This window comes from Aythya ferina (genome assembly GCF_964211825.1).
Source record: "Aythya ferina genome assembly, chromosome: W".
NCBI lineage: Eukaryota > Metazoa > Chordata > Aves > Anseriformes > Anatidae > Aythya > Aythya ferina.
Genome location: NC_140313.1, coordinates 751,159 through 763,536, shown reverse-complemented (window position 1 = coordinate 763,536; position 12,378 = coordinate 751,159). Strand labels below are relative to the sequence as shown.

General features: G+C 48.1%; 1 protein-coding gene across 2 annotated transcripts in view; it reads left to right on the top strand.

Annotated features, from left to right (window-relative positions):
* LOC311426502 (WD repeat-containing protein 7) overlaps window positions 1-7,746 on the top strand; it is a 98,748-nt gene extending 91,002 nt beyond the window's left edge. For both annotated transcript variants that reach the window (XM_084502865.1, XM_084502866.1), the window contains 2 exons: window positions 2,539-2,643; window positions 5,245-7,746. In XM_084502865.1, the coding sequence (XP_084358991.1) occupies window positions 2,539-2,643; window positions 5,245-5,448 (309 nt within the window). In that variant the 3' untranslated portion in view covers window positions 5,449-7,746. The remainder of the gene's footprint in view (window positions 1-2,538; window positions 2,644-5,244) is intronic.
* Window positions 7,747-12,378: the final 4,632 nt, after the last annotated feature.

Sequence of the window (12,378 nt, the reverse complement as noted above, 5' to 3'; positions counted from 1 at the left end):
AAAAAATATATATGAAAGAAAGGTTTTATCGGGCACGCTCTTATTCCAGCTGAGCTTAGACCAAAGCTGGCAGGGTTTGGGAAACCAGCTGCTCAACGTGGGCTGTGTACAATGCAGTCCTTCTGAATTTATGTTGTGATTATACATGGAAAGAGAGAGTGGCGATGATCGCAAGGTGGAGAAAAATAAAAATAACCAGGGAAAGAAAAGAAAAATGCGACCTGGGCATAGCACAGTGCTGCCTTGCTGAGGTGCTGTTCATCTCCTCTGTGTCTGAAACCAGGAGCAGATGCGGAGCTGTGATGGCTCCTTTGCTTTTACAGCAGTCTTCGTAAGTATTTATTGGTGTGTACTCCCTGCCCAGCTCTGCCAGCTTTATCTTCATTTCCAAGAGCAGTATTTATTTCCCCGTACAGCTTGGGCTCTGTGTGTGTTCCACGGGTCTTTGTACCCCATGTCAGCAGTCAAATTCAAATTCCAATTTTTAATTTAAATGATACAAAAAAGCAAAACTCTTCTTTGCATGACACAGAGTTAGGCACATGATGCTAAAAATAAAAGGAGAGACTGATCTACCAGACCTACCTTTATCTATTGATAATATCTGTTCTGAACTTTCAGCACTGCCAGCAATTCATCTCTGAGCAGGGCAGCACTTACAGAGTCAGCTCCTTAATTTCAAGGAAGCACTCCTTGTGCAGAGGCTGTTTCCCACGCAAAAACTGGAAGCAATGCTTTCACACCATTCCCAGTTAAAGCTGGCGGATCGCTGTGAGGGTGGCGTTTGGCTGTGAGAGCCTCGGTTTGTTCCTCGGTTTGTTTGAGGGCAGCGCTGCTGGGGGGTGCAGCAGGCACGCCGCTTTCCCACTAAGTGATTTTGTGTTTGTTTCATTTTAGTTAAGGTACCCCCCAGAGACCGGGGAGATAAATATCTAATAATAAATGTGGCGGAATATTGCTGTGTCTCTCTAGCGGTGTGTAAGTTACTTTATCAATTTAAAGTATGCATTTCGGTGTATTTATTAAAATCAAATCGCTGCAGTGATACAGTACTTATTTTTTATGTCACCTTTAACAGAATAATGCAGTCCAGCGTCGAGTTTGCTGAATATTGGGCTCGGAATGAGGCTGTCATAGCTCCAGTATATCATGTGGTGGAGGGCTGCGGCGGTGGCAGGTGCAGAAGTCAAATAGTCTCCCAGGAGCGTCCTCCCATTAAAAAACAATTGGTTGGGCAGCGGGAAACTACAAGCAGCTGCACTTTGTCCCACCCCGCCTGCCGGTCAAAATTGAGACCGTTTTCTAACCAATATTGCACAGATTTTTGCATACTTTTATGAAATATAATTACATCAGAGCAGGAAAACTGCGAAGTGTCGGTGCCCTAGAAGCGGTGCTGCCGAAGCGCTGCTGTCCTAAGCCAAGTCTGAACTCCAAAGGGATGGGTGCAAGTGGAATATTTTGAATGAGCAGCAATAATTTGGTTTTGTTATGCTTATTCGCTTGCCTAAGTAACAGAAGATGAGCGTTGCGAAGTACACATTTAGATAGCGCACTAAAAAATAAATCTTGGCTTGAAAGGATTAGCATCAATTAGAGAGGCACTCGCTTTAAATAACAAAGCACGTTAATTCCCCTAAGGATTGTACTTATTGGAACACATTTTCAGTAGTAAAAAGAGCAACAAGTGTGCTAGTACTATTGATTTTCCACCTTTGTATTACCAAAACATTTTTTATTGACAAGTATTACTTGCTTGTTAAGTGCTGCACAGTTTGATGGGTCTAAAGGGTGGATCACCTAATTAATTGCCCTTTCAAATCTTCATCCTACACTGTGGTGATTACATTAAAGACATGGGTTTGGGATTCCATTTGACTTCACTCAACTTGTACGTGATAAGCAGTAAATAAATATATTAACGGGTTATTAATATCAGCCTAGCTTTAGGAGCAGTGTGCCATCTCAGTGGGTCCAGGAGCTACTTCTAGTGTCCAGGAGCTGGCTGCAGGGGCCCTGCTTTTATTTTCACAGTCTAGTTTTTTGTCGATGAACGTTACAAAGTCTTTTTTCCACACACTTAAAGTCCTGCCAATGTGCAGCTGGCGCAGAGCCTCTTCATGCAGAAGGAGCAGCCACTGCATATTTTACCAAGCAATAGTTTGCGCGCATGTCACTGGTGTTTTCTTCATGATAATCCAGTAGAAAATGATATTTTCAAAGAGAAAACTTCATGTGTTACTGTGAGTTAAAAACAAAACAAAACAATGATAAAGAAAAAACACCAGAACCTGTGTGTAGCTCTGTACTGGCTGGCCCTGCACTCAGTACTCACTATCATACGTGTCATACATGAGATTCAAGACCGAAGCTACAACAGTGGAACAGGAGGAAGAGGCACACTGTGTGCTTTTTCCTGACTGTAGAGGTCTTTCCAGAAGTTCAGCTGCTGTTGCCTTTTTTACTTGAAAGCCTGCTGAGCACGGCTGTGGCGCAGTAACAAACGCTCTCGGCTTCTGTTCTCTCCCCTCTCGCCAGACGATCCACGGTCACAAAGGGCCCATAACTGCAGTGGCTTTTGCTCCCGACGGCCGGTACCTCGCCACCTACTCCAACTCCGACAGCCACCTCTCCTTCTGGCAGGTAAGGACTGTTCCTGGGAGCCTGCAGGCATTTCCCATCCCCGTGTCCCCTGGCGGGCCAGTCACACTCTGCGTGCTCCCACACAGCCCAGGTACCCGCTGCACACCCGGGTTACAGCACACAGACCTCTTGCAGCACAAACTCTCCAGAAGCTTTCCCTTTCCAATGTTTTGCCGTGCTGTCTAGCCACAGCTATCTATTTTTGCAGCGTGCAGGTCTTTTTCTGTTATTGTTTCTACTCGAACATCCCTTGCGGTTATCACCCAGTGAGGGAGGAGGCTTGTTTGCATACAGATCAGGATGTAACTTCGGGGCAATCAACGAGCAGCCTCAAATGTTGGGCTGCGTCCTATTTGATGTTTGAATCTGAAACTGCTGTAACAGTTCGGTTTCACACACCTAAAGCATCCACCTGATGAGATTTAGGGCCATGGAGGAGAGCCCCAACGAGTTCTCAGCAGGCCAGGCCAGGTGCTTCTGCTCCCATTCTCAGTCCCATCCCTATCAGTAGGCATTTTTCTTCTCTAATCTCATAAATTCCCATAGATGAAGACCTTCACGACATTTCTCCATTCTATTTTTTATTAAACACGATGCAGAGCTATTAAGGTGGCCATGGGTCCCATTACTGCTCAGCAGCCACAGCTGCCGTGCCTGGAGCCCGCGTGCCGTGCCGTGGGGGAGCTGTGCTCCGCTGCACCGCACGCTGTGGGGCTGCCTTCCATTTCATAATAGGGCTGGAAACAGGAAAACTGGGGGAGAGACAATACAAAGAGGGGCTGAAATGGGAGATACTGAGGATCAGACCACCATTTTGTGAAGTATCTAGATAATTTATCTTTTTTTTTTTTTTTTTTTTAACATCAGCAGTTCTTTTTGTCTGTGTGATCTCATGTCAGTAGGAGTATTTTTGTTAATCGGAGATAAATAAACACGTAGCTTGGTGGGACAGATTACCCCAGAAGAGGCCTTTACTGCTGCCTACATTCCCTAGGTAGCATTTTTTTCTTCCTTCAAATGGCTTTAGACTTCAAAATGGATCTGAACAAGCAATTTGTGCAGACTATCAAAATAATGTAGTTTTGCAGTAATCAGACTATAAAGCAGAACTCAGTATACCCGTAATTACCAGCGAGTCGTTAACGTAGTTCCTTCGTTTTGATGCCATTCATTAGTTCTACAGGTGCCATAATAATTATTAAATTATTATCCCTCATTACATTGTGTGCTTTCTGAAACAGTAAATGAGAACAGCAAGAATCTTCACCCATCAGTTACATTTATTCAATTGAAGTGCTCAGGGAAAATCTGGAAAGCAATCAGACCAGATCTTGTAAAATTGGCAGGAAAAAAAAAAAATCAGGCACACACGTGTTTTAAATTGTGAGCTGCCACATTCTTCCAGGTGTATAAACGCTCGCGTTAAAGTGGCTTTTACATAAAGAGTTAAATATACCTACACATTTAGTTTTAAAATGTGACCTCGTGCACTAGTGATTTTTTTCCCTTCTGTGTTCTATTTGGCACTATTATTAATGCAGGAAAATCAGTAACATTAGTCATCTTAAAAGGGTTATTACTCAAGATGATTTAAATTGTGAAAATGTCAGTGGTGCTTGCATGCTCCCTGCTAGAGATGCCATGATTTACACTCTCTGACACCATTCTGCTGCTGAGAAGAGCCAGGAAAAAGTAATGGCTTGTACTTTGTCCTGATCAGAATTCAGAGCGTGGCATCAGCAGTAACGCGCCTGCCCTGTCCCAGGGCTGCGCGTGGCACAGCCCGGGGATGCAGCGAGGCGGTCCGTGGAAATCCTAGGATTGCTGTGCATAGGGACGGGAAGGCTTTCCAGAGGAGTGTTTTGGAAGGGGTAGTGGTTTCTGTGTCTTGGTGGGCTAGAGCAGCAAATCTCATTTTTAAAACATGGAGCTAGGCAGCGTGCATCAGTAACTGGCCTGCTTTCCAGAGAGCACAATGCAGGGAACCTCTCCTGAATGGTTTGTTTTTCTTCCAGAAAATAATAAAACTCTTCATATTTAACATTTGCTTATTAACATTTCATGTTTCTCCTTAAATTTTGAAAAAAATCCTTCAATAACAAAGCCATACAAATAAAGTATAAGTGATACTTTTCACCATACTGAATACGCTATGCAATTTTCCTAGCTAGCTTATTGATTCCGATCTCACAATTCTATTTGAAAAAGAGACAGTCAAGGAGAATGCTAATAAAAAAAATTACATGGGAAAAGCAGGGAGATGAAGTGGTCACTGATTGCTAAACTTCACTGAGTCCCGTGCACAGGAGGGAAGTTTTAACAGGTTCGTGACTGTCACTGGTATTCCTTCTAGTCATATACAGTCACCTTTCTCTTGTTTTGGGGGGATGCAGGGGTAGGTAGCTGTAAAGATGTTGCTTGCTATACCGGGTGGTCGCCTCTCGGCTGCTCTCCCATCCAACGGCGTTGCTTGGCCCTGCCTAACGAGCGCTAATTACAGCTGGTGTGGGTGGGCAGGGCAGGGCAGGGCGGTGGGCGCCGGGCGGGTTCCCCGCTGGTGTTGGGGTGCCACGGGGGTGCCATCTCTGCTCATCTCTGCAGATGAACACGTCCCTGCTGGGCAGCATCGGCATGCTCAACTCGGCGCCGCAGCTGCGCTGCATCAAGACGTACCAGGTGCCGCCCGTGCAACCGGCCTCCCCCGGCTCGCACAACGCGCTGCGGCTGGCCCGCCTCATCTGGACCTCCAACCGCAACGTCATCCTCATGGCTCACGACGGCAAGGAGCACCGCTTCATGGTCTAGGGGAAGCCGCCGCGCCACAGCTACATCGCTGTCCCCGACCTCCCTGTCCTTCTCCCTCTTCCTTCGTCTCTGTGCTCCACGCACCCAGCGCCCCTCAGCGCCCCACGGACCGGCCAGGCCGCGGTGGACACGGACAGGGACACGGGGTGGTTTCTCCCCACGGCAGTGAGAGGATGGATGGCTTCTGGAGAGGTCCCGGCTGCCCGGAGCAGCAGCAGCAGGACACCCGGTCACGCTGAGGCCTGGCCAGCATCCCAAAACACGCCGGCGGACCCTCAGTGTTTACCAAAAAGGCTGTGTTTACATGGACTTTCTGCTAGTGACCACTGAATGATCGCTGGGTGACGCCCCTTAGAGCTGGCCTGTTGGTGAGGGCCTGATGGGCTCGGGACCGGGACCATGAAGGGACGGAGGTTGGAGTGCATCAGCAGTGCTGCTGTGCTCATCATTGCTTGCTGTAGCCTGGAAAAAGAGTAACAACCCACATGTAAATATTACAAAATGTCTCTAAGATAGAATAGCAAACTTGAACAGAGGAGTATTTATATATAAAGGTGTTTTTTGCTACCAGTGAAGGTATTTATTTTAAAAAAAAGGAGAGAGAAAAAAAGCTTTTTCTTCCAAAAGCCGCTCCCATTTGTGCTGGGCCCTGCGCGGAAGGCAGGCTGTGTGCGCTGCATGGGCTGGCCTCGCCGAGAGACCGGGGGAAACAGCACAAATGTCACTGGTGGTTAGCGATTCCGGCACGAAAAATTGTGAAAAATGAATAAGTTATTTGAGTGGATGTATGGAAACAGTTTCCTCGGTAGGAATATTCCTATGTAACGTTAGCTGTGACTGTGTTTCCTTCTTACATATCTAATTTTATGAAATATTTAATCGTGTGAAAGTATGCTGGTTTATGCTCACAGTAAAGAAAAAAAATCTATAAAATACTATTTTATTTAAACATATTGATGTATATGTTTGTATAGCTTTTTCTTTGCCATTTTTGTCTGAAAAGCTCACAGAACTAAGAAGGCTGTCTTTACGTGGTAAAGTAAAAATGGTACTCATAGAATCCTCCCTTCCCCAAAAGGAATAAATTAATTTTTAAAACGGCTTCTAAATTTAAAAAGCATTGATTTTTTTTTATTATTATTATTTTATTTTAGGTGGTCTGTGTAGTACACTGTATATGGAAGTGAGGTTTACAGTCCAGAAGCTACATATCTGTTTGCTGTTTAAAAATTTAAAAATGAAGACCATTAGGAATGTTTAACACAAACTGCCGTAAAATTTACTCTTTGTATCTGGCGGGAATGTAGAATTTAGTCGAGAACTCTGTCGTAGAATATCAGGGTCTTTTCGAAGTGAACTGATGCAAGGTGCATGTACATTGTGTTTATAAAGCTGTGGATGTAACCTCAATCATTAAAGTACAAAAGAGCTGCCAGGCTCCCACCTGTGGGCTGCAGCGCTGTACTGCTCGGTGTAGGGGTGCGAGGGAGGCGTTAGGGTGCACTGTAAGCGTGCCCAGAGGTGCTCCAGGATCCGATGCCACTGTTAGGTTGGGGCAGATCTCACGACCTGTGCGTGTGTTTGCTTTCAGAAACAAACCGCGGCCGCGGTGGGAACAGTGGGCCGTAGCCCTCCGGTGATTCCCTTTGCGGTATAGTGAGCAAGCGTCTTGAATGATATATGCATTAAAGTGTTTGTTTTGGGGTAGAAGTGTAATGGGCTTTCTGAAGTGCGAGGCAGAGGCAGCCGTGTGCCTGCCAGCCCTGCACACCGAGCAGCAGGGGCGCTGACGGCGAGCGGTCCGCTGGTGGAGGAGCATCCTCGGCCCGCGGCGCCCGTCTTAGGGCACCGGGCTCGCTCTGGTCCTCGCCCAGCCCGCAGCCCCTGAGGGTCCTCTGCAGCCTGAACACAACTACCTGCCCAAACACACCCCCTGCGTCGGGGACTTCGTTAGCCCTAGTCCCCAACTTCTTCGCAGCCCCCATCTCTCAGCACCGCTGCAAAATCGGTATTGTCATTCCGGTGTAAGCTCTTAGTGCTCTATTGATTTGCTAGTGCTGTATTTGGACTTGTCCTTGTAAACGTGGAGACGTATGTGGCTTCATTGGCAGTTTACAAGCAAAAGATGACATGATGAGACACCTGTATGAAAATGTTGTAATGATGGAAGTCACCATCCATGGGAAATGATGGAAGTGTCTGCCTCCCGAGCAACTTCTGAATCCACTCCCCATCTGCTGTATGTATTGAACAACCTGGTGTAAATATGCTTGGGAAATAAAACTGAATTGTATTGAAGAGTGTTGTTGTCGTGGCATCAGCCTCATGGCACGCAGATAATTTCCTGCACCTGCTTTATGAGCCAGTAATCTGGAGTTTTTTCACCATACAAGAAATACATTTTTCATTTGAGGACCAGAAGTGGCATTCCGTCAGTCACGCAGGAGGCACTGAGAGCCCTCGGTACAAAAGGTGGAGGTAGGAAGGTGCCGGGAATAAAGTTCTCAATTCCCGACACAACGGAGCTAAAGCAAACAAAGGAATTGGAGTCTTCCAGAAATTCATCAACATCAGTGTTTACAAGGTGGTACTTCCTTGTATTCGGTTCAGATTCCTCCAAAGAAACTGATTAACACAAATGAAACACTGAGATTTCCTAGCGTGGAGTGCAGGGTTGCTAAGTGTATTTAATATGCATTTGGGTTGGAATTTACAATACACACTTTCTTCTTTTTTTTTTTTTTTTTTTTTTTTTCGGTCAGACATCACCGAACAGCCCTTCAGAACAAAGCAAGTAAAAAATAAAAAAAAAAAAAAAAAAGAAAGAAACAAGAATTGGGTGAATCTTCAATTTTCACAGTGCACAAATGTGTTAAAATACCCGTGGCCCCGGGGTTTTCTTGCAGGTGAAATGCAGGCGGTAGCAGCTCTGTCGGGGATGCTGGCGCGGATCCGGCACGGAGGGGCACGGCGCTGGCGGGGGGCAAAGCCAGGCAGCGCTGGGCGAACTTTCACCTTTCCCCTCGCTGGCTGACAGCAGAGCTGAGTGGTGAAAAATCAATACCGAGGAGCCAGGAGGGAAATATTTCCAACCTCTAACTAGAGAATGTATTTTGACAAGGCCAAGATAATCCAAGCTGCACAGGAGAAAGAGAAAAGAAGACTCATTTTTAAAGCTTGACACTTCAAGGTGTTTTTGTGCAACGCTTTAGAGAGCATCGATACGCACAAATACCAAAGGTCAAAAAGAAAAGCCAGAAGAATTTCAAAAATTAGATGTGCTGGTTTTTGCTGTTTACTTCGCAAAATATAAACTGTTTGATTTGTGCGTAGATCTGTTCAAATGTAGTGAACCCAGGGAGCTCGGAGCTACAGTCTCCTCATTTAATAGAAATGAAAATATACCAGAGCCTGTATTGTACCTTAAGCAATTTGCCTATAAAAAGTGCATGCCTATTTCCTGCTATATATCTGCATTCGGGGACATTAATTGTTTTTGATTTGGCATGATTGCATTTTGATGCAAAAGGATCAATATTTTTTTCATTTATGCAGCATCATTTTTTTGATAATTTAATATCTGGCTGCGCTCTCGAGCGCTACACCAAACGCTCAGCAGCTCTGCGGCCCTTCCTGCGCCACTGCTCCGAGGCTCTGCTCCGGCTCTGACCGGGTGCAGGTGGCCACGACCGCGCACCCGATGGTGCTTTGGGTGTACCCATGGCAAGCGAGCGGGGCGGTGGGTTTGTCCCCAGCGAGGGACGGTCCAGGGCAGGAGCAGTGTCCCCCGGTGCCGTGGCCGCGCTGGCCAGGAGCGCAAGGCACTAGGAGTAAAACCACAGCTTTGACTTGGAGGGATAAAGTCCATCAAGGGTAATATGGCCTGATGAACACAACCTGGGGAAGTGTTGAGGGTTAAGGGGTGCTGATCAGGGTGGGAGGGCATGGTCAGTGGCAGGCGGTGGCATTTCCAGGGGGCTGGGACCGGCGGGGACGGGCTGACGGACAGCTCTCGACACAGAGGCGCAGAGGCGGATGGAGAGTCAGAAGAGATCAAATGCGGAGGTGCTCTCTTTTCCAGCTTAAAAGAGCATGCATTAAGGCTGGGGGAGAGGAGCCAATACGGGGGAAGGTGATGGAGATAAGGAGCGATGTACTTTTACATTATTAATTGCGTATGCATGATTGCCTCCGAACTGTCACACAATATTCTGCTTGAACTGGTGCGGTAGCGATTGCGCGCTAATTAGTGGGATTGGGAGTAAGATACTGGAAATGAGAAGCCACTTGAGATTTGTAGGAGAAAGAAGGAAGCAGCGGGACTGCACCGGACACTTCAAGTTTGCTCCCTTCAGGCACACGAGGCACGGGGGAGGCCTCCCCCTGCTGCCAGCCCCACGGCCGCTCTCCGGAGCCTCGCGGGGTGCCTGGCCGTGGGCCCTGCTGGTGCCCGCAGGGAGCAGGGTGTGGGGTGCCCAGCCTGCCAGCTGCAGGGCACAGATTGACTGCAAGGGTGTGCGTTTGGCTGCTGTCCTCTTCAAAGCGTGTCAGTCATGCGTAAAAACAAAGCTATTTGAAGATGCAGACCACTGAGGTCAGTGCAAACTACATCAAATGTATCGATCCCAGATTTTTTCCAACCAGCGTAATGTTCCTGTTTTACATTGCGTCTGCGTCTTGCGGCCCATCAGCATTCCTCGCAGCTGACTCAGAAATTCACCCAAATGCATCCCGGCCTCCCAGACGGGCAGGGCTGTGTGTGGGCTCTGCTGCCCCGGGCGCCAGCACAGCACCGTGCCGTGGGGCACAGCCGGGCTCAGCGGGGCTGGGGTGGAGAAGATTGAGGCGCTGGAGAGCCCCGTTCCCAACACGAGGTGACGTGGATGGCAAGGACGCGGTGCTCTTCTCATGAAGCAGATTAAGTGTGCGAAAGGGTTAGCAGAAGCTCACTCCAGGCTCGCCTCTGGATGTGCCTCTGCTCACCAGGCAGGCATCTATCTGCCTGGTGGTCTCAGCGCCGCGTGGAGGGCAGGGGTTTCCCCTCTGTGTGGAGATGGACACGGCCAGGAGGCCACCAGTGCTTTGGAGCGGGCTGAATTTGGTCTCCAAAGCCTGTCCAGATAAAGCTACCAACCCCACAGTTGCCTTCATATCCAGCCATTTTCCTTAGTCCTGGCATGCGGAGTTTCCACGCCTGCACGTGCTGCAGTTCTCTCATACAAACTTCATCCCTTGCAGCTGGAATACCTGACTTCACGGTGGCAGCAGGGGGTCTGGGTGCTGATCACCGCTTACTGCGCTCCGAAGTGCAGCAAGGCTCCGTTCACAGGCTTGTGAGTCTGTCCCGTCTGTGCCTGGCCTTCAGCAAACACCACAACTTTAACAACAATCTTACTTTTGTCTTAAAAATATCGGGAAAAATATGCATCAGGCAGTCCGAGCCTTCAGTGTGATAAATTGACACTTGATGGCAATAGTTGCCTGGAGTGCTCTTTGAACAGGAGGGCTCCTGGGGAACTTCCCTCTATCTCTGATGTCTGAAAATTAAAAATTAATCTTGTATGAAAAATTAAAAGGTGAAACTTTCTGCTGCAGCAGCACAGCTTTTTGAATGTTGATTTTGTTTTTAAAATGAAGGCTGAATGACATCTACGGGAAGATCACTGTTGGTTGTTGCATTTAGAATATGTGATTTTAATTGATTTCTGTAAATTGGAAACCAATTTGCAAGGGTAGCTTAAAATGGGGGTGGGTGGGGAGGGCAGACCTTTATTTACTGAAGTAACTGATTTTAAACAGGCATTTATTCACCCCCGTAGGGCTGCTCCCGGTTTATGATCCAGCAGAAAAAAGGACTGCTGCTTTTATCCTAAGCATCTGCACACCTTGCAAGTTCAGATCTGATTTTTTGTTAAAGTGACAGCAGGGAGCGCGTCCCCCCCTTTGCTGTCGGGCCCCACGTGTGCGCCTCGCACCGACCTGTGCCCAATTTCACGGCAGGGGAAATCGGGGTGAGGTTAACGGGAGCATTTCTGCTCGCTTCCCTTCAGGCCAGGGACGTCCCAGTGCAGGATGGATGAGATTTTCTCTGTTTAGGTTTCACCAGAAGGTGAAGTTTTCTCCAGCAGCCCACAAGGGCTGAGAGCAGCAGCACACCATTAGGGCCCGTTCCTGGCAGTCCCAGACAGCGGGGATGGCTTCAGGAGAAGGTGCTTTCCGCCTTGAAGGATAATGTCGACCCACCGTAATTATCTTGCTGCTCCAGGAGGATCTTAAAGGTTGATTTTGTAATATTTCAAGACAGAGGTTCTACGGTAATGAATTGCAGTGAAATGCAAAGAAGCGGGGAGGCAAACAGGCAGCGCTCTGCAGCGTGCAGCACCTCCACAGAATCACCAAAAAATCCCTCAACAGAGCCGTGGTTAAGATGTTAGGCTGCCTATGATCACTTCATTTGCAGCTCAGCCAGCAGTGGATTAAAATTCATTTTAAGGCAATTACAGGTTTATTGCAGAAACAAACGCAGCTATTGTTCAGCTGATGGATTGGACGGCTCAGAGAGAAGGAGAACGGGGAGGATGGGGAGCAGGACACATGGAGGCCCCCGCACGTCACAGGCGATGTGAGAGGGCAGCAGCGCTCAGAGCCACTGCGACCTCGCCGTGGTGGCTGCCTGAGGGCTGTGCCGCCAGCACCGGGCACACCACGGCCAGAACTGAGCCCAACTCCACGCACCACCATGTGCAGAGCTGCATCCCTGTGCTCGCCCAGCTGGGGTTTGAAACCCAGCTCATGTTTTTTTGTGAGAGTGAGCTCCCTCCTGCTAGCTCTGCCAGGCCTGGTACCGAGACCACTCGCTGCCCTCAGCCTGGGGCAGGGGCTCGCTCCTGCACCTTGCTGCCACCAGCACCACCAAATGAATGCGGAGCC